The sequence below is a fragment of the Aricia agestis genome, chromosome 13, assembly GCF_905147365.1.
Source record: "Aricia agestis chromosome 13, ilAriAges1.1, whole genome shotgun sequence".
Classification (NCBI taxonomy): Eukaryota; Metazoa; Arthropoda; class Insecta; order Lepidoptera; family Lycaenidae; genus Aricia; species Aricia agestis.
The window spans coordinates 8,031,198-8,053,669 of NC_056418.1; the positions used below are offsets into that span (position 1 = coordinate 8,031,198).

General features: G+C 35.7%; 3 protein-coding genes and 1 long non-coding RNA gene across 4 annotated transcripts; 2 read left to right on the forward strand and 2 right to left on the reverse strand.

Moving 5' to 3' along the window:
• The first annotated feature begins 340 nt into the window (after nt 1-340).
• Nucleotides 341-8,011, forward strand: LOC121733073 (cytochrome P450 315a1, mitochondrial). Its single transcript, XM_042123173.1, has 8 exons — nt 341-571; nt 933-1,096; nt 4,589-4,989; nt 5,094-5,297; nt 5,371-5,507; nt 5,694-5,888; nt 7,485-7,700; nt 7,848-8,011. The coding sequence occupies exons 1-8, from the start codon at nt 569-571 to the stop codon at nt 7,956-7,958; spliced, it is 1,431 nt and encodes a 476-aa protein (XP_041979107.1). The 5' UTR covers nt 341-568; the 3' UTR covers nt 7,959-8,011.
• On the forward strand, nt 6,342-7,596 carry LOC121733074 (cytochrome c oxidase assembly protein COX18, mitochondrial). Its single transcript, XM_042123174.1, has 2 exons — nt 6,342-7,429; nt 7,513-7,596. The coding sequence occupies exon 1, from the start codon at nt 6,362-6,364 to the stop codon at nt 7,415-7,417; it is 1,056 nt and encodes a 351-aa protein (XP_041979108.1). The 5' UTR covers nt 6,342-6,361; the 3' UTR covers nt 7,418-7,429; nt 7,513-7,596.
• Nucleotides 8,012-10,391: 2,380 nt separating the features above from the next.
• On the reverse strand, nt 10,392-16,165 carry LOC121733072. The gene is made up of 12 exons (XM_042123172.1): nt 15,888-16,165; nt 15,551-15,777; nt 15,109-15,346; nt 14,728-14,887; nt 14,296-14,466; nt 13,878-14,209; nt 13,460-13,739; nt 12,886-13,047; nt 12,141-12,363; nt 11,951-12,053; nt 11,566-11,711; nt 10,392-11,348 (listed from the first exon to the last, which is right to left on the reverse strand). Exons 1-12 carry the CDS (start codon nt 16,131-16,133, stop codon nt 10,589-10,591), a joined length of 3,048 nt encoding a protein of 1,015 aa, XP_041979106.1. The 5' UTR covers nt 16,134-16,165; the 3' UTR covers nt 10,392-10,588.
• Nucleotides 16,166-18,112: 1,947 nt separating this feature from the next.
• On the reverse strand, nt 18,113-18,991 carry LOC121732983. The gene is made up of 2 exons (XR_006036471.1): nt 18,962-18,991; nt 18,113-18,882 (listed from the first exon to the last, which is right to left on the reverse strand). It is a non-coding gene; the product is annotated as an uncharacterized LOC121732983 (long non-coding RNA).
• Nucleotides 18,992-22,472: the final 3,481 nt, after the last annotated feature.

The following is a 22,472-nucleotide window of genomic DNA, read 5'->3' on the forward strand; positions in this document are numbered from 1 at the left end:
TTAACTGACCTGTATGCACGGGATACACGGAAGCGTGTACATAGTCGTAACGCACGTGCACGTCCACGCGTGCGCGTGGCCGTGTACAGCGTGCGCCGCGGTGGAATGGAGCCTTAACTTTCATAATAATGCAAAATATAATATATTCAACGGTTAAACTATAATAACTATAATAACGCGTTGCAACTTGCAACCTCCTTGTGAGTATAATATCCGTTGGTTGCAACGCGACGGGCTTCAGTGGCGTCTCAAACAGCATTATTGCGATCAAGAAGAATAAACTGTATAGTAATAATAATTTAAACCCATGAATAATTCATTTCTAGTTATAAATAAAACATTTTTTATCTCGCGTCCCCAAGTTCCAGAATGTCTTGAATGCATGATTTTTAATGAGCTAGGAATGTGGATTGTTTACTGTGGGATCAGTTTACAATAGGCAGTAAGTTCAGACAGTTCACAGTACCTAGGCACTTTTTGTTACGTCTTCACGATTATACGAGGCAACTGCTATAAAAGTGGTGAAATAAAATACCCATTTGGAACTCTCTGCGTAAGGTATTGCACAATGGTAAGCCATTTATCGAAGAGATTATCGAAATATTATCTTCTTATATATAAAAATGAATTTTCAAATGTGTTAGTCGCGCTAAAACTCGAAAACGGCTGAACGGATTGGGCTGATTTTAGTCTTAAAATATTCGTAGAAGTCCAGGGAAGGTTTAAAGTGACACGAAGTTCACCGGGACAGCTTGTAATATATAAAAATGTTTAGTATATCTACGCACAGTGAATCTCAACAGCCACCAGTCAATAGCAAAGTTGAAATATAAATCACAAAAATAACTATTAGGAATTTTTACATAATATTGTAACGTAAGCGGAAAGCACTTAATATTTAATGAAAATAATTATATTTTCCTTACTTTCAGCAAAAATGTATTCAGACTTCGATGAAAAAATCTTTGAAATTAAGAGTTAGCAGACGAGAGGTCACTCAGAGCACATCTATAACAATCAAAGACATGCCTCGCCCTAAAGAGATTCCGATATTAGGGAAAGTGATCAACTATTTCAAAGTTGGTGGTGGATTAAGGTTTGTCTGTCCTTTATTATATTTTATTAAAACGCACCTTTAAAGTAATACCGTGACTAAATGAAATTATCAAATTTTACAGGGGAGCAAATATTAGAAAATAGTCACTGTTTTTTCTAAATAAAATCTGAGTTCAGGGTTTTTTTAAGATATTTAATGAGTTTATAAGATAGATCTCTGTTTATATTATGACATGCCATTTAAAAAAGATAATTAAAATATTTACAGATTTATTTATTTTGATTTATATTTTTATAGTAACACTTTACCACTAATTTTTTTGTTCATTGCGGTAAGCGCAACTAATGTTACAAAACAAAAAAACTATTAAAACTTCATAATTTAACATAATTAAAAGTTAAGACAGTATCTTACCGTCTTAACTTTTAACTATCTTATCCTTTTACATTTTAAAACACTTTGACTGAAAGAAGATCAACTGGAAATAGCAATAAAAGAAAATAAACATAGTAACAATCACAGCCTCATTTCTCTATCCACGAGAGGTAGGTACCTACTTTGAGCTAACAAAAGTGATGTTCACTTCAACTCAATAAAAAATGTTACACTCTAGAGATAAACCTTATTGGATTAATCTCTAAAAAAATAAAGGCAAACTGTGACTATACAAACTGTAACATACCATCCAATGAAATTTAACTATAAATTGCGTTATTTCATAACACGAAAAATGTGTCTAAACAAATTGAAACACTTTACCTATTCAAAAAAGAAAATATTTTGTGACTTAAAGCCGTGTTTATCCAAATAATCACGCTGTTGTTTAAAACTTCCGTCATCACTTTATCACGATCATGTTCTTATTGGTATAGACACAATATTGTATTTATCGACCCGAACATAACTCGGCTTAGTAACGCTTTGATTTACCGCTAGATGGCGCAAAACACAAAATTTTGCAGAAACACAAAGTTTATCTTGTAGTTTACATTTATTTCAGATAGATGGCATTGATACCTCAATTAATGAAAATTTTCGTTTAGTAACGGTTTTACTTTTAAGGTGCGAAAAACTTCGATGAGGGTGCAATGTGCATAAGTTACAAGCTGTAGAACTAGAGTAGAAGCATTGTAAAACTTGCAGCTTTAAGCTTATGATGTGCATACCTGTGTTTGTCTGTCTGGTCCATGAAGCTAATATAGAGAGGAGGTGTCGTAATCGAATTTCCTTAAGAAACGACGCGTGACAATTTGCGGGGTGAGGGGGTGTCAAGCTTCGCCCACTTTTCAATCTTTCATCTATCGGCTAAAAGCAAAACTACTAGCTTAGGTCGATGTTGATGTTACTACGTAGTTCAGCTATCTAACACTAGATGTCAAAATTCTTGAATATTATGGGACGTACTCAGAACTTTAAAAAATGTATATTATTAATTATTATAATAAGTGTTAAAAGTAAGAGTTAGTATTTTGACCGATTTTTTAATGTAAAATAAGGGGACATACGAGTAAACGAGTCACCTGATAAACTCAAACTTTTTTATTCAGAATAAATTTTTGCAAATGTTCTCTGAACGTCTACATGATGCCTGCCACCGTCCACCGGTGATAGAAAGCAACTTCCGCCCATGGACACTCGCAACATCAGCAGAGCTACAGGTGCATTGCCGGCATTTTGAGGTAATAGGGGGGGGGGGGGGAGGCGGCCTATGGACTATGAATCAATTTCTTCGATAGTAAGTACATGAAAGATGATAATCCACGCTCGATCAGAATGGGATCGCAATGATAGTTTTGTTTGCTAAAAAAGTAGCGTTAGCAAAATTTTCTGATAGCATTAAATAGGTAAGTAATCGACCAATTCTGTACATTAACGGCCATTCCCAATATTTGATCTATCTCTGGTTTTGCCCTATTAGAGATAGGAATAGCTCACATTAGACATGAGAGACATATATTCTATGTCAATTGTGAGCTATTCCTATCTCTAGTAGGGCAAAACCAGAGATAGATCAAATATTGGGAACGGCCGTAAGACTGGGCTGCACCAACTAACTTTCACTTTAACTGTAACTTTAACTACAACGCAAAATGTCAAATCTTTGGTTAAAGTTAAAAATTGACGCCATCAAGACGCCATATTTAACCATAACCATAGAGCTCGACAAGGTTTTAAATGCGCGTGACGGAAAAAGGAACTAACGCTGTCATCATACAAAAAACAGTTCTCCTTTACCAGCAGCGCCCCCGCCTACGTTCATTTATAACTTTGTTGGACCAGCTGTCACCTGTCAATTTCTCCGATCAAAGTCAAGGTTAAAGTTAAATTTACCTTAACTATAACCATAACTTTAACTTTACCCACGCCTCTGGTGCAACTCAACCTTAAGGTACCTTGTTTTTGGTCAACCCCGTGGCAGCTTCAACTCTTTCAGTTAAGTATTTTATTTTTTTATTTTTGAGCGAATCCAAAATTTTCATGTAAAAGATTTGTGGTAATCTTTTATCAATAAATGTGATTCAGCTATTATTTTATTAATCAATTACTATAATAATATCACATATTACCTATTATTATCACAAAAAAAATAAAACAAAAACTTAAAAGAAATGTCCGCAAATAAAAACGTTTTTGTTTGTCGACCCTACGGCTGGCCAAATATCAGCCGCGCGCGTCAACAATCAACATTAGCAAACAAAGTGTCATTGCGATACTTAATAAAAATACAACCTCCTCGTTTGTTGGAAGTCGGTTAATAATTTAATTCTAAATACGGCCCTGGATATTTGTTACGTTCATAGTAGTTATCCAAGATGACGATAGATGGCGCTTTATAAGTAATATGATAATAAAAGCTATATAAGTACGGTTTTAGCTATTAAATGTGTTTAAGACAAATTGTATCACGGTTTTAAGTATTCAAGTATGATTATTGCAATAAACTTATGCAAAATTATAAGCATTTACGTTTTCAAAGGTCTGGCCATCTAGTGTCAAGTAGTATAATTAACGCTGAAAGCTAAAATGTTCTAGAACTTTTATATGTAAATTACATTTAAAATTATTTACAAATGAAATATGATGGTATTTATATTATCAGAACGTCTGTCTGAGTGTTTTCGACATTATAAAACACAATACTTCATCCTTTCCTTGTTAAAAACGCAAAAAACACTAATTTATTGGGAGTCTCGTTACGTGTGCACCTGACAAACGCTGAAAGTGTACTGACTTAAGCCCCGCCCACAATGATGACGTCAGGACCTAGTTGAAAATCACAGTGCACAGTTGCTTAGGCTCCTCTCTATAATAGCTTCATGGTCTGGTCTATTTGGTACGGAGATACTTTGAGTCCCGGACAAGGACATAGGGTACATTTTATCCCGAAAAATTTATCAAATAAAGCTAAAATTAGTCTTACAACAACTTACCACCAGATGTCGCTAATGTTGGCATTTTAGAACCTTTTCAAATTAAGAATGCAAATAATATTATTATAATGTATGTTAAAGCTTTTTTTGTTTGAATTAGATTACACGAATATATTGATGTTCGTCACAAGGAACTAGGCCCCACATTTTGCGAACGCTTAGATGGGAACACTGACATGGTTTTTACGAGTGATCCTAAACTTATGAAAGACCTCTTTTTGGGTTGCGAAGGCAAGTACCCGCAACACATATTGCCGGAGCCTTGGGTCCTTTATGGTAAACTGTACGGAACTCAAAGAGGACTCTTCTTCATGGACGGTGAAGAATGGTTGCGAAACAGGAAAGTGATGAATAAGCATTTTTTACGCGATGATAATGAAACATGGATGAATGCTTCTGTGGAAAAAGCCGTATCTGATTTTATTAGCGCTTGGAAACAGAAAAACACGCCATGTTTGGTTAAAGATTTAGAATCTGAGCTCTACAATCTCTCAGTAAACGGTAATGAAACCAAAATTTTAAGAAGGGGTGACGTTAAATGAAACTTTTCTGACGCTATCAGTGTTGTGGACTGTGTAAAATTATAAAATGCACCCTTTTTTCAGTTATCATAAATGTGTTAGCTGGACAAGACTGTATTGAATTTAGTAATCATTACGACGAACTCGTGAGTATATTTTCAAATTCTGTCAAGCAAGTATTTCATAACACCACCAAATTGTACGGACTACCTTTGAAAATATGCCACCAACTTAATTTTAAAGTATGGAGGGAATTCAAGTCATCTGTCGATCTTTCTTTGTCATTATGTAAGTAAAATCACGAGCGCTAAAATAACACAGTAAAAACAAAGAAAAATATATTAATTGATAATAATTTCAGCTACAAAAATTGTAAAAGAACTAATAAAACTCAAGAACACTAGCAACGGTTTGGTACATAAACTATCGAAGGATAATATGAGCGATGTTGATATTATAAAAATAGTTTCAGATCTTATAATTGCCTCCGGTGATACGGTAAGACAAATACACTTTGCTACTTGCTTCTCAATTCAATCGCAGCGGCAGTACCGTATGCAATTATTATAGCTAAGTATATTAATATGGCGCACTTGCCGGGGTGGCGCGCTTTGCAACACTCACTATAATAATTAATATCTAATTATGATTAAGAAGATAACCAAACACCAATTTTATTTTCAGACCGCTTATACTTCGCTCTGGATTCTCTACTTACTATCAAAACATCCAAATGTAGTAGAAGAAATTCGGCATAAGGATCGAATATACATTAATTATGTTATAAAAGAAGCGATGAGACTTTATCCAGTGGCTCCATTTCTAACACGGATATTATCAAAAGATACTTTACTTGGAGAATACTTTCTTACAGAACAAGTAAGTATATTCACTGTTTATAGTATTAATTATTTTTTTACTTTAATATGATGTGTATTGTTTTTGTATTTATTATATCTCAATGCCATAAGGACACGCATCGGTCGTATCTTACGGGCCTTACTGGCTACCCGTAAGCCGTAGGTCGTTTTTATATCTAGGTAGGTGGTTTAGATTTTTCCCAAATTTTACCTAATGATAAACCAAAGCAAATAAAAAAATAAATAAAAAAAATGTAGTTTTGCTGGAAATACGAAATAGTGACGTTGTGTTTCTGTATTATTTTCCTAAAATTATGTTATTTCGGTTTTGGCCATGGTTAAAAAGCCGAGCGCCATATTATAAAAAAAATTGGATGTCAATGTCAAAAATGACAAAGTGCCAAAATCTGAAGAATAAGAAGAATATATACAATATTTTGGAAAACTATGATTTGGGAAAATAATTATTAGAATTGATTGTTATAAAATAACATGAATTTCCACAAAATCGTATTAAATCTGAACAAAGCACAACATTCAGTATATAGAAAATATAGTATTCTTGGGACAAATTGTATGCGAAAAAGTAGCATTTTAAACTTGCAGAATGATAGTAATATGTATAATAAACCTATTTATCCTAAGAGAAGTTTATCGATTGAAAGTATAGTCAAATGGCAAGAACAAACATACACCAGTATTGCTAGCAGTAGTATGGTAAACTACATACAGGATGGACTATTATATTTCCATGATATTAGTGGTCTGAACTGGTCAGCAACAATCGTTTTCTCCACTATACTTGTGAGAGCGGGCGTGACTCTACCGCTTGCAATATATCAGAATAAAATACTTGCCAAAGTTGAAAATATTACACTAGAGCTCAAGGATATGGCTAAAGAGATGAAAATGGAAACCGCCATGGCCAAGAAATCATTTAACTTGACAGACAAACAAGCTTTCCTCTTGTTCCGAAGATCAATGAAAAAACAGTGGAGACTTCTTATAGAAAGAGATAATTGTCATCCTTTGAAGGCAACTCTAGTTATATGGTTTCAAATACCAATTTGGGTGTGCATGTCTTTTGCACTGAGGAACCTAGTGACCATGTACCCACCAGACCCTGTGGCTACCATTACAGCTATGGAATTGTCAGTGGGAGGTTTTGGTTGGATCCCAAACTTGACAGTGCCAGATGCTTCATACATACTACCAGTCGCATTTGGGTTGACAAACCTGGGCATTATTGAAATACAAAGAATGTCTAAGCTAAGAGAACCTTCCAGAATGTATAATATATTCACAAATGTATTTAGAGTGTTCACTGTGGTTATGATACCCATAGCAGCATCTGTTCCATCGTGTATGTGTTTATACTGGACCACTTCCAGTGTATTTGGACTAGCTCAGAACTTATGTCTATTATCACCATCTCTGAGAAGAAAATTAAAGATTCCAGAAGCACCGAGTGAACTTGAACAGCCATACAGTCACATAAAAGATGAGATTTATGACACACTACATAAAGTCATACCAAAGAAGACGTAGATTTTAAACGAAGTATGTTGTTGTTACAATAAATAATATTTATAGTTGTTGTTTATTATCATTTCAGACACCAATAATTGCATCTATTTATACAGCAGGTCGAGATGAACAATATTTTTCAAACCCAAATAGTTTTTTACCACATCGTTGGGACAGAGCAGACGCTAGAAAGAAAGATCTCAATAATCATGAAGCCTCTGCAGCAATACCATTTGCTTTGGGTGTAAGATCATGTATTGGAAAAAAATTAGCTATGCTACAATTAAATGAGGTTTTATACCAGGTAAATACATTTTGAAACCCTCTTTGCATTTAGGTTTTAATATTCTGAACATTTTTAAGTTACAAGAGTTCCAGTTTGTTACTATAATCACAAATAGTGTATGCTACGAATAATAAAAACTATTATAAGTGTATGTTTCACTTTCAGGTGGTCAATAATTTTGATTTACATAGTAATAATTCAGAAGTTAAAGCTGTTACTTCGCAAATATTGATGCCTGATGAAAAAATCAACCTAATTATAACTTCAAAAATATGATTATTATTTTGGTTCAGAAATAGGCAGGTTACTGCAGTAAGCATAAAATATTTTTAATACTATAATGTACAAAACATTTTCTAAGAAACAATAAATGCAAGTACAATATCCTTTTTATTATTTTTAGTAAACCAAGTGTTATTCATGAATTAATCAACACTATTTAAATTATTAGTTACCTTTAAGTTTAATTACATAATTAGATAATAATTATGACAAACTAGCTGTCCCGGCAACATTGTTTTGCCATAAAATGATTTTCCCCGTTTTCCTGCTTTTCTCTTGAATTTTTTTTCCCTGAATTTTTTTTCTATAGACCTCATGGAGCCCGAGACCTTCCCAACAAATGCAAAACCGTGGAAATCGGTTCGTGCGTTCGGGAGTTATAGCATCAGGAAGGAAAACCCGACTTATTTTTATATATTAGATAAATAGGAGATGTCAGAGGCAGCACCAGTATCACAGAACACTAATACTGGACTACCGGAGACCAGTATAGACAGTACACAAAAAGTTTTGTTTCATTTGATTCATGAATCATGTGACACTGTTTCTCTCAAATCTCAATATTCTGATAAGACGTGTGCATTTCATGCATGTAGGATATTGGTCGGATTCTTTACTGTATGTGCTATTAGGACTCTCTCTGCTTCGTCCTTTGCGTAATATTTTCTATTAACACAAAGTCCTCAACCATATTAAATGTGGTTATGGTGTTTTATAATATTAACCTTCAAGCGGGCGCGCGCTATTTTGTAACGGCAGTGGTCGCGCGTAACCTAAAAGAAGTCGTAGGTGAATTTGGAAAACAAAACACTTCATTCAACATTACCTATTTATTATTTCATAAATTTAATTATTAAGTAAGTACTCTTTTTAAAAGTAAACAGTTCACCCAGAAAATTAAATGTATTTTTACTAAAAACTTAATTATACAATAAGGTGATCCAAAGTAGCATAACTTGTGTGAACAGCGGCAGAAAAAGGGATCGGAATTTTCTTATCCTAGTTCCAATTTTTTCTTCATCTGCCAATAACACTCGGTGTTATCCACAGATTACTAGTATATATTTGTGTTATCGGTCAACGACGACTTAGTTTTATAAATAAACATAGAATTTCCCTCAATTATATGAAAACTACATATAAAATTATAAGAGAGGCGCGCGGAGTCTTTTCGACGCCGGCGCCGTGACCAAAACAATTGAGGTCCTTGCTGCAAAGGGGGTGCGGAGAGTAAGTGTAAGCCATTTATTTTGTAGATAGATAAATTATGAAAAGCTACTGAGAGAATGATACAGATTCAACGAGAAATGTCGATAATATCAACGAAAATGTATTGAGTGGAGTCGATTCGACGCTGCGCGACCACTTGAAGGTTAAGGGGGATATTAGATTATCATATATATTGGATCCGAGATCATTGAGTCATGGATAATGTAATATAGACATATGATCAGTGTTACCACCTCTAAAAAATATTTATCCCTAAATTGGTGTCAAAAACCCCTAAAATCGCCTTAATTTTTCTGTTTTCCCCCTAAAATCTGTAAATATATAAAAATGGATTTTCAATTATGTTAGTAACGCTAAAACTCGAAAACGGCTGAACGGATTGGGCTAATTTTAGTTAAATATTTCATCTTCATCTGAAGATTCAGATGTTTTGAAGTCGTACATCTTATTATTGAATAAATTCAACATTTTATTTGTTGGATTAAATGTTGCACAAGTGACATCATTACGATTTAATGTAAATCGGACCATCAGTATTGCCGCCAGTCACCACAGAGTGGTCATAGAATTACGTAATAGATGTTGCTAGAAGTCGCTAGGTCAAGAAATAATTAATATTAATATCAACAATTTAAAAATATTAAAAAGTATAAAAATCCCTGAAAATACCCCTAAAAATTTTAGACCCCTAAAAAAATCCCATCTCACTTATTTAACCCCTAAATCTGGGGGGAAAACCCCTAAGTTGGGAACACTGCATATGATGCATTTCCTCCTTGATCATAGATTTTTGACATTTGCTGAGAGATTGGATCCAATACGGTCATAGAAATAGGTGTTGCCAGTTATTTAATATAAAAAAGAGTTTTTAATTTCTTGTTCGTTAGAATTCTAATATGTTTCAAATAATGTAATGTAATTATTTTTCTAATTACATACTTGGATAATCTTGCTGAAATAACAAAAAACAAGACATATTAAAAATGACGATGTCTTTTGACAAATAGAATTCTCTGAGATCTAGTAACCCTGACGTCAATACCTGTCAATTTTAGCGCTCTTCATTGGCTATTGAAACCACATATGACGTAAAATAGGATTAATGAAATATGATAATGTAATATGCAGATATGATCAAATGATCATATATATTGGATCCTATATATGATCATATAAATGATCCAATATAAATGATAATGTAATACCCCCCTAAGGATGTAAGAATTTTCATTCTTTGTGAATAAAATGTTGTTTTAACTTCATGGAAACAGTGCAAAGTTTTAATGCAATACGTGATAATATTTAACTACAATAATATGATACAAAATATACAACGGTACAAAAATATTTTTTCTTCCAAATTAATAGCAATTAGCAAACAAAAACTAAAGGTATTAATTTTTGAGCTGTCTAAGAATCATGCCTTTAATATCTTCTAACCATTGGTTTTTATATTCAAGCTGGAGGATATTGTTGAACAATCTTAGCCGCTCGTTATCTTTCATTTTTCCAGTAAGTATATAAGCCACAGCCTCGACACATAGAAATCCCATGCCCTCCTCTAGGGACCAAATGTAAATTTTATCTGCCGTCTCTGGTGTTAATTGAAATTGGACTATGGCACTTCGTAATAAGTCCTTTAATTTGTCAAATAAAAATCTATCAACCAACAGTAGAACTTCTAAGCTAGTCGCCAACTTTTTTGTGATTGGAAAAATTTCAATATCACCAGTACTCTCATGAAGACCAAACTGTAGGAGTGTTATAAGATATTTCAATGCGGATTGAGACACATTTTTCAATTGAACTGTCTTCTCACTGGACTCCTTGAACTGTCCCATTAACATGGCACTGAATACTTCTGAGTTTTCACACAAAAATGACTTACTCGTTTTCACTGTAGATAAGTCGTCCAATAAGAATGTCACAATGTCACTTTCAGGCAAATTATTAATTAACGGATCATCATTAACTATCACATGATCCTTATATTTTTGTTCCAACAACTTAGGATTTTTAATGTCTACATTTAAAGCAATAAGGCTGAGTCCTATGATACAATTTTCCAGGTCCTCTGAAGGATTGCTGATCATGTTAATTAGTAAAGTCAGTGCATCACAATCCAGTAAGAATATTTTCAAAATTTTTGTAGTTCTGCAAAAAAAAACCAATAACAAAAATTAGCATAGAATATACAAAATAATTACATTATAATAATATTATATTTTTATGGTTGGGTTGCACCAGAGACGTGGTTATAGTTAAAGTTAAATATGGCGTCCAAACACCCCATATTCTCATACGACATCTGTCAATTTTTCCGGTTATAGTTAAGGTTAAAGTCAAAGTTAGTTGGTGCAACTATACTCACTCAATGACAAAAGGGAAAACTGTTGTCAGAGTTGTCTTCTCATCCTCAGTTCCTTTTAATAATTTATGACTTATTTGACCAATTCCATAACGGGATTCTGCATTTGTACATAGAGCACCTAACATCTTCTTAGAAAAAATTCCAACCTGTAAAACAAATTTTTAATAGCAAATAAATGCATATTATTATTATGTAAATCACAGAACAAACAGAGCAATTGCTTTTTGGGCATAGACTGATTTTTTTACTTGTGATATTTATAGCAAATAAAATAAAATGGTAATTAGCATTCTAACCATTAAAAATTATGAAAGTTGGTACAGTATATACATATAAATTAAAAAGTATGGTCCAAGTAAATATTATACCTAAGTTAGGTACTCACCTTTTTACATTGAGCACATTCACGATTGGAAGGACGACATATAATACGGTAAAGTCTCAATGGTAATCTATGCTTCAAAATATCCATCAAACACAAACTGTGCCTGGAATCATAATATTACGTAGTTAAATAGTGACTTAAAACTATAACATAAAGTTTAATGCACACAGTGCAACATTTTTTTGCTTACCCCATAACTTTTAGGAGTGTCTTCGTCACCTTTCTAATCGGTCGTTTAGTCTTGCTAATATAGTCTAACATACTGTTAAGGCAGTGTTCGTCAGCTAGGAACTTAATAGTGTTTGCATATTGGCGAACAATAATTTCTGCCCTTCCAAACGCCACGCGAAATAAAATATTCACAATGTATCCAATGTTACAATTGTAATCGCTCTTTACATCGCTTGTTACTTCTGAAAATAAATTGAATTTACTGTTAAGCTTTCGACAGGACGAAAAACTTTTTAATGCCTATAATAATAAGGTATTATTGAAATTTCAGTACAGGAGAAAGAGAGTTGAGGGACCATCAATCATCTTTTTTTTTAATTCGTTTTTCTAGTAAGGACCATTTGCGTGGCCTTGCCGAAGTTAATAATAATTCTCTATCAAGCACCTTTTTCAATACAACATACAAGGACAAAACTTTGCAAAAGCTGCGTGTCGCAGTTTGTTTAAGTTGTACAAATATCGGCTCGGAAATCCATATTAATATTATATTTTAAATGCGAAATGCGAGACAGACACTCTGTCTGACTGTTACCTCCTCACGCTTAAAGCGCTGAACAGTTTTCGATGAAATTGGGTATGGAATATGGAGATACTTTGAGACTGGGGAAAAGACATTTCTCGTCCGACAAACGAGATTCTAAGCAGCCCGTTTCAGGTATCATCTAGTTTACAAGTAATTTTATATTCTGTCAATTTGTATTCACCTTCAGATGGGACAGGTTCATTGTCGCTCTCGTAAAGGACTAGAGCCTCCATGTTGCATGTGTCCGGTGCCTCGGGCTCGGCTGCCGGCACGTCCTCCTCGTCGGGCTCGCCACACACCGGCGAGTATCGACCCGACAGCTCCGAGTCTGATTCTTCTGAAACTGAGAAGTAACTTTTGTTTAAATTGTTTTTTAAACAGATCTAAGGGCCTGTTTCACCACTTTCTGATAAAGTGCCGTATAGCCTATTCACCAATTAACTTGACAGATGAAGTATGGAGAATCTGTCAAAAAAGTTGTGAATAGCCTATTCGGCACTTTATCAGAAAGTGGTGAAACGGGCCCTATATCTAGGTAATATAATAGATAAATCTGAGGAAGAAACTAGATATCTCGAATGACATATTTACGTTATAAGTCATGGTATAACTTGAGATAATATGACATTCTAAAGATAGACAGTACAAAATTTCTTTTTGAGTGCACAGCACATCTTCATGCGTTTTGTTATAATATAATGACGGTCTTAAGATGTATCTTAAGTGAGAAGTAGTCTATTCTTCTACAATACTACCTTCATTAATGCTGATTGGCGACGTAGGCCCAGAGCTAGTAGGGCTCCATGGTGCATAGCGGTCTGGAGAGGTACTACAGTCTCCTGTGCTGACGCCAGACTCTGGACTCCAATCGAACCGCGCCCTCTTGCTAGCAGTGGACCCACCATACTCCGAACTGAAGCCTGAACTGTATCCATCTGAAGCCAATCCCGACATGAAGTCGAACTTTATGTTCTTCGTGAGAGTCGAAGGCTCAATTGGTTCTGTATCCGACTCTGAGCTGCTATCTGATGTATTCTATTTGTAAAGATATGAAAAATAAAGGATATATAATTTTTTACATCTCAGATGAATCAATCAAGCCGATTTAAAAAAAAAAAATTACATATTTTACGCTATTTTCGTATATATATTGTGTTATGCCATACTACTTACTTTATTGTGGTCATAGTTGCAGGATTTAGCTCTTTTTAGAATTTTACGCCTCTTTCTGACCTGTGACTCGTAATGAATAGCATCTTCTATGTTACTGTTACTTCTTGCCAATGACTTTCTATTATGCTCTGTTTCTTTTGACACATTTGTAGTTGAATCCACATATAATTCATCACGTTTTTCTATTTCCTTACCATTATCATCTTTGATATTTTCCACCTCTATGATTTCACTACCTTTGTGGTTGTGTTCATTATCCATTGATGAGACGTAAGATTTCAATTTATCTGTTACTAAATTAACAAGACCAAGTTTCACTAGAATTTGAAATGCTGTAAATAAAAAAATGTGTATATTTACTATACGATATGTAGGAGCTTACTCAGCTAACAAAACTTTCTTTACGTAGCATACATACAATTTTCATCATAAGAGAACTGGAGTAGTGCTCGAAAGGCATGTGTGTTATATTTAGCGGCCTTTAGAAGAACATTCAGGCCGCCACAGAGCCTTAATCGAGCGCGGTTCGTGGACCCACGACAAAGCTGAGCCAACGCCTTCACAACATCAGGGGGCCACTGGGAAACATCTGAAAAGTATAATTTTTTTATAAAACCCACAGATTAAAAAACTTTTATTCATTTTGTTAGTAGCATATAAATTAGAATATTATGTGAATAAATACATTTTAAGTGAAAGGTCTGAAAATCCTATTATTTTAGGATTAACCCACATTATTATTGGTTTATTAAGAATGATAAAAAAATGAAGGTGTGTCTATCTGTTGCTTATGTTTACTCACTTAAAATTTAAACTCATTAAGGAAATATAGAAACAACATACGGCATACCTGATTCTTTTTCAAGAAGATTCACCAAACCCTCAACGAGACCTGCCGCCCCTAGCTGGGGGCGAGCAGATTCAATGTAACAGAGATTTAGCAGACATTTTAATGCTGTATCATGAGTATCCATTAGTGCAACTAGGCAAGTAACTCCTCTTGGACCAATCTGAAAAAATATTATTACAAAATATGTAATACATCTATAGTTATAGAGAAGAAAGAACTATTAATGTAAAATAACTCTGAAGCTACTTTACTAGTTTAGATGAAATTTGATAAATACATCTAGTAGACTTTGGGGAAGGACAGAATTACATGTAACCTATACATCTATTAAATTAATTTAAAACATGATACTAATATTATATGCAGAATAATGAAACCTACCTGGTTTACACAAGTCTGCATTTGACATGTACTAAAATATCCCATACACTTCAGAATGCCACTAATAAGTTCTTGTTGTGATTTTCTTGGATTCTGCTCTACTTCCTGAACTCTCTCTGCACTCTCAGGTTTTATTAATCCCATGGATTGACATTCAGCATACAGCAATTGTGATATACAAAATACAGTATGTATTGATAACATTTCATGTCTTCTAATTTCAACCATCCATAACAATCTAAAATATAATAAAACTTATAAGCAATTATGAGTTATTAAAATATAACTGCCACCATAGAAAAATTCTAAAGGTAATTTATCAACCTGTTTTATTAAATCAACATTTACAGTAAAAGAAAACAAAATACCTAGGTATATTGATTCAGTTGGTATTTTCTTGTTAAGTTGTAATATTTATATAAAATTAATAAAATGTACTTACCTCAAAGCTCTTACTGCCATTATAAGAGTAGGATAAGAGGTGCTCTTATCTCTATTGTTGATTAACGTCACCAACGCTTGAACTGCACCATAATTATGAAAACTTTCTGCATTAGACTCAATTTGGGACAGGTTACCTATTAAGCGAGAAGTTCTACCGAGAAGACTGTCCCTTTTGACTGTGTTTATTATAGTCACAAGAGGACCAAAGACGTTTGATTTTGCCACCTGTAAAAGTCAGAAAAAAACTAACTATTTAAGTATGTTTATTAAAATGTTATAAGTCGTAGACTATGTATTAATGACTTAGTAGTATTTATGCATTATGTTGTACTTACATCTAAACTATTTTGCTCATCTAAACACAAATTGCCAAGTATACTCAGAGATATATCGAGGGTCCTTTCATTAGGTTTCTTTATGTGAGGGAGTATATAAGCTAGCCCTCCACATTCTCTAAATATAATTATTCCTTGTTCATTACTTATTATGTTAGTTTTTATCTTTAGAAGTGCATCTTGGATTTCACGAGATGAGTATGATTTTAGCTTTGCCAAAACTGATTTAACGTAAGATTTATCCATTTTAATGAAAACTTTTGTTCTTTATCCTTTAAATAAATATATTCATTATTATTAATTTAATATTTTAAAATAATTATTGATTCCTGGGGGCTTTCTGTACTATCTGCAGTGTATTAGTAAGTGTCATCTGAGTCATCTGTCATCTTGGTAGCCAATCAAATCTCGCAATAAGAACGTCAAATCGTACTGGCGGCCATTAAATAAACTGGGTACAATACAGGAACGCGCCTCTATTGTTTTTTTTTTTCATTTTTCCCTAAAGCGAGGAATTGACTACCGCGCCGCCCGCTACGGGCCGCCCGCACGGGCAGGTCTGTCGCATGTTTGCTCGTCAATTCCTAGGTACGGGCACAGACATGCCCGTTGGCCCGTGCCCGCAGCCTGCCCGCGAGATCGCATTTTTCCCGCGCGGGCACGGACAAGTCTGTACATTAATGGTCGCGACGGGCGGCCCACCGTCATTCGCGCCTTGGAGAGCGCTTAAAATATTATTTTAAAACATATTATTGCAAACATCACAAACGATAAACTTAAGACTTTAGGAACGAAAACAATTTTGGCATTCCTTTATTTCCATTCACCGGTCGCATCCTTATTTGTGGAAAGTTAAAAGCAAGTATTGAATGAACATCGATCTTTGTAATGCCGCTTACAGCGAACTTATTGAAAAATCCAAAGAATGCTGATCTATCATCTGTTAAAAAAAAGATTGAGTCCATGAGTCCACGACCGAGCTGCAGCTCCCTATCTATTCGACTGACTTGCCTGTTCTGTGTGTGTTCAATAGGGGCAAGCGGCAGACTTGTGCCAGACCGGGCGGCCCGCGGGCAGCACGGTAGTGAATTCCCCGCTTAAGTTATGCAAATGTCAGTAGTCAGTACACAGCCTTTTATAAATTATAATGTTATTTGGTTTTAAATTTGGTTCCCGTAAGTCACAATATAATTACGGAATTATATTTTATAATACGGAAATAGAAAAGAAGATAAGGAAGAGTAAACTGAAGCCTTTGACGACAAGGCTTCAAATACCGGTATTTTTTCATAACGTTATTGCTTCAAGGGCACAGATAACGGTATGAAAATTTACCCGATACTAGAAATAACGGTAAAAATTGGAATTAATACCGGTAAATGTTATAACGGTAAATAGGATTTATAACGGTAAATATATGTTCTTTGATAAAGTTACCTTTTGTAAAATAAGTACTTAATTTAATCAGTCAATTCAGTATGCAGTATGCACTAAATTAAACTAGACGTGTCTAGTGACCAGTAGGTATATATTATAGGAAAAATGACGTCTTATGAGAATGACATGGTCAGTACTCAGTAGTTCAGTGCTCAGTATCTTTGTTCAAATATTACTAATGTATGGTTTGTATAGTAAATTATTGTATCGTCAGCACGTGCGCCGTGCGCTGGCTGCCGGACGGACTCTGTTGTTTTGCAGACGACGGTGATACACAAAGCACACGACGAGTGGAGGCAGTCAGTTCAGGACGTTCGTTCTAGTGGAGATAGAGAGAATAGAGCTAGCTGCCACCTTGCGCCGCCGTGCCGTCTGCGTTTCTGCATGTAAACTGGTTTGTGTGATCCACGGACATGCCGCGCCGCAAGAGCCCGCCGGGGACCTGCGGAGGGGTCTTTTTGCCCTTGGTGTGCGTTGGTAATACATATTGTAGGATTCCCTTTGTGCTATCGTTCGCGGCGAAATTGACCGGTCCGCCCCGCCCCGTCGTGTGCAAAGCGCCTCTGATCCGACGGGCTACGCTCCTTAAAATATTCTCCGTGTTATAATACCTACATATTTTGTAAATGCTATCGTATAATTTTGTGCTTCCTTTTTTAAATGTGTTGATATTTTAACTACAGTCTACAAAATATATATGTATTAAACTTATAATTCTAGTAATAAATACTAAGACATACAAATAATTAAAAAAAAAGTAGCTCTCGAATTATTTAAAATTAAAAATATTTACAGTATTTAATTTATTATAACTTTCATGTTTCTCTTACATGAGTAAATAGTGCTACTTGCCTGCAGTGTTTTCTTGTGTCTATAAATCTTATTTATTGAAAACACAACATTCAACATGGACTACACACAAGTGCAATCAAATATGGAAGATATGATCCAAATGTTTCACACTAAGATGGCTGAATTTCAAGCTGATCTACAGCAGGCCACCTCACGTAAGCCACCAAACACTATAGCTGCACTTAATACAGAGTTCCAAGCTTTTAAATCATTTGTTTGTGGTGCACTTAACATCCTGCGCGCTGAGATGGATGCACTTGCAAGAGGCCTTGACCGTATAGAGACCAGATCACGTCGCAAAATGCTTCTTGTGCATGGGGTTCCTGAGGGCAAGAATGAAGACACCACGGGTACTATTGTGGCATCTTTGTCTACTAAGTGCAAACTTGCAGACCTAACGCTGAGTAGTGTCCGTACCTGTCATCGAATGGGAAAGCCTAAAAACACGGATAACCCTAAGCCGAGACCAATATTAATAAAATTCAACGATGCTGTAATGCGTGACAGGGTGTGGAACGCTAAGAAGGGTCTCAAAGGAACAAAAATCACCATCTCTGAGTTCCTTACAAAGCCGCGACACATCACATTTATGGCGGCCAGAGACCATTTTGGCGTTTCTTCATGCTGGACCCGTGACGGCTACATTTATATTAAAAGTCCAGACGGCTCGAGGCAGAAGATTGAGACATTGGCGGAGCTTCATAACCTACAAACGAAACATCCCAAGTCATCGGTGTAGATGTGATCTTTTAATTTATTCGTAGCACCCACAGTTCGAAAATTACCGTGTTTTTTTTTTGTAACCACAAATTAAGGTACTTATTTGTTTGTTTATCACTGTATTTATATTTTTGGTGGGTTACAAAATAAAATCGTTTTGTTTTTTCTTTCATAATGACATAATGTAACAGCTGACACATGAATGTCACTGTCACCTTACATTTGACGGCTAGGCTTCTTCTTCTTCTTCTTTTTTGTGAAGAAAAAGTTTGGATAAGTTTTTTTGAAATTGTGTGTAAATTATTAGAATGAATGTTTTGCATTTTCATAATTTCAATTATTTTTATAGTCGTCGCATAACTAAGTTACATCGTGTTGTTATTGTGTCTGCTGTGGAGATGTTTACTTGTGACTTTTGTTGTAATGATTTGAATATTAATTTTAAGTTGTATTATCTTTTAGTTTTGTAACACTGTAGGCGGGTGGAGAAATTATTACTCATTAGTATTTTATAAATTATTCATAATATTAATTTATAATTAATTGCCTTACACATAGTTCATAATTTATATTTTTAAGTTTATATAGGAAAGTAATTATTATTATTAGTAAGTATCTATTATTTTATTAGTGGTTATATTTTGAGTCTATGCCAGCGAGTATTAGCAACGATGATCTTCCGGATGATGGATCGGACTTTCACTCGCTTACATCCTTGTCACATTCCTCAGATGAGAGCTTTCACAGTCTCTCACAATCTCTTGATGTCTCTCTGGAGACAACATTCGCATCGTTCCCCCGAAACTTTAACGCTGTACACATCAACGCACAGAGCATCCCAGCACATTATCCTGACCTCCTTACTACCTTTTCCAACAACCTGAATGTCCATGCTATACTTATATCCGAATCCTTCCTGAAGCCGTGTCTCCCTTCAACTTCCTACTCTTTACCTGGTTTTGTCCTCATCCGCAATGATAGAACTGGTAAAGGTGGCGGTGGTGTTGCCATATACCTTAGACAACATCTAAACTTTACCATCATTGACAAATCTCCTTCTGATTACTCGGAATCCTCTGAACACTTGTTGATAGAAGTTTTATTCGGTCACTTAAAATTACTGCTTGGTGTGTTCTATAGCCCCTCACTGCAAATAGACTATTTCCACAAATTTGAAGTCCTTTTGGAAAAGTATGTCACCTCTGTCAATCACACAATTGTTATGGGCGACTTTAACACTTGTTTAGTGAATACAGATAAACTACACTCAGCCCGTGCCTCCAAACTCCGATCCATAATTAACTCCCTTGATCTTCATATCCTCCCCCTTAATCCAACGCATTTTTTTCCAAATTGTGCACCTTCCCTACTCGATCTCATGATTGTATCCTCTTCTGATCATGTTAGCACACATGGGCAATTTAGCGCCGAAGCCTTCTCCTACCATGACCTCATATTCCTCTCCTATAAAATCCGTTATCCTAAACCCAAGCCCCGTATTATAATGCAACGCAACTATAGTTTAATTGATACTGTAAAATTTATTGAGGATCTTAGAGCTATAGATTGGGATGTGGTATATAATGCATCCACTGTGGACGAGAAAATGGATGGCTTCAACTCTCTCTTAATGCAGGTTTTTGATTTACATGCTCCTCTACGTCCTGTGAAATTAAAACACCTTCCTGCACCGTGGCTGTCAGATGAGATTAAGGGCATTATGGCCAAAAGAAATGCTGCCAAAGCTAAATTTAAAAATAACCCTACTGATCAAAATCGTGACAAATACAAACAGCTCCGTAATAAATGCAGCCGCCTGTGCAGGGATGCACAGCGTCGCCATATTCACTCATCGGTTAGTAACGGCGATCCAGCGAAAGTATGGTCATTTCTCAACTCCCTGGGTATCGGAAAAGCAAAGTCCTCTCCCTCGCCGAACCTTGACCTTGATGGCCTGAATCGTCACCTCACTTCTACCTGTCCTATTCCGGCCTCCATCAAACAGCAGTCCCTAAATGATATTTTACATTCTCCTTCACCTGACCCTCCGCTTTCTCCTTTCGCTTTTAAGCCCGTTACTATCCAGGAAGTTGAGAAATCCATAGCAAGCATTAAATCGAACGCCGAGGGCGTTGATGGCATAAGCCGAAAAATGATCATTCTCAGTTTACCCGTTGCACTCCCCGTCCTCTGTCATATTTTTAATTTCTCCCTTAGTTCCAGCACATTTCCCAGTTGCTGGCGCAAAGCTGCAGTTATTCCTATTCCCAAAATCAAATGTCCAACCTTACCCTCTGACTTCCGACCCATTTCCATTCTCCCGTTCCTATCGAAGGTACTCGAGCGCCTTGTTTACCAGCAATTAAATTCTTTCATAAATTACAATGGTTTGCTTAGTCCTTTCCAATCTGGTTTTCGTCCGGGACATAGTACTGTGACTGCTTTAACCAAGGTGACTGATGACATACGCTTTGCCATGTCTAACCAGCAACTTACTGTTCTAGCATTGCTAGATTTCAGTAATGCTTTTAATACCGTGGACTACGACATCCTCATTGCTATGCTAGGTGCGCTTCAATTCTCGGATCCTGTGATGGAGTGGTTTCGTAGCTATCTTGTTGGTAGGCAGCAATGTATACGAATTAATGATCGAATATCTGGTTACTGTGATATTGCAGCTGGCGTTCCTCAGGGTGGTGTCCTATCCCCTCTCCTTTTCTCCCTTTTTATTAATTTCCTCACTCCGCTCCTCACCTGCCTCTTCCACCTCTATGCAGACGATCTTCAAATCTACACCCATGCACCTGCAAATGATTTGAAGTCTGCAATTGCAGCTATCAATATGAATCTTGCAACTATACTTTGTTGGAGCCAGGGCCATGGTCTGATGGTCAACCCCAAAAAGACTCAAATTATTGTTATTGGTAGTTCGAAACAAATAAACCGGCCTAATTATGATACTCTGCCTAGTATTACCTTTAACAATGTAGCCTTACCTTGTAGTGATGTGGCAAAAAACTTGGGTGTATACTTCGACTCCACTTTAAAATGGTCACATCACATTTCTGAAACCAGTCGAAAGTTTTTTGCGGCGGTGGGCTCACTAAATCGCTTGAAAAATTTACTCCCTGTAAAGACTAAAATCGAGCTTGCGCAGACTTTACTTCTACCTATCCTCGACTATGCAGATGTTTGTTTAATAGATCTCAACGAAGCACAACTCAATAAACTCGAAAGATTACAAAACATCTGCATCAGATTCGTATATGGACTACGCAAGTTCGACCACGTCACTGAATTTCGCCAGAAACTCGGGTGGCTGCCCATCAGACTCCGCCGGGAGGAGCATGTCCTGGTCCTATTATATAATATCCTTAATGATCCCCGCTCTCCCCCCTACCTTAAGGATCGCTTTCAGTATCGTAGTGCAGACCATAAGCGTGTGTTACGATCTGTTCATAATAATAAACTATTAGCACCGTTTACAAAGTCGGGATATTTTGCGGATTCTTTCGCCGTGAAGGCCACTTACTTGTGGAATGATCTGCCACTAGAGATTCGCGAGTCGCAGTCACT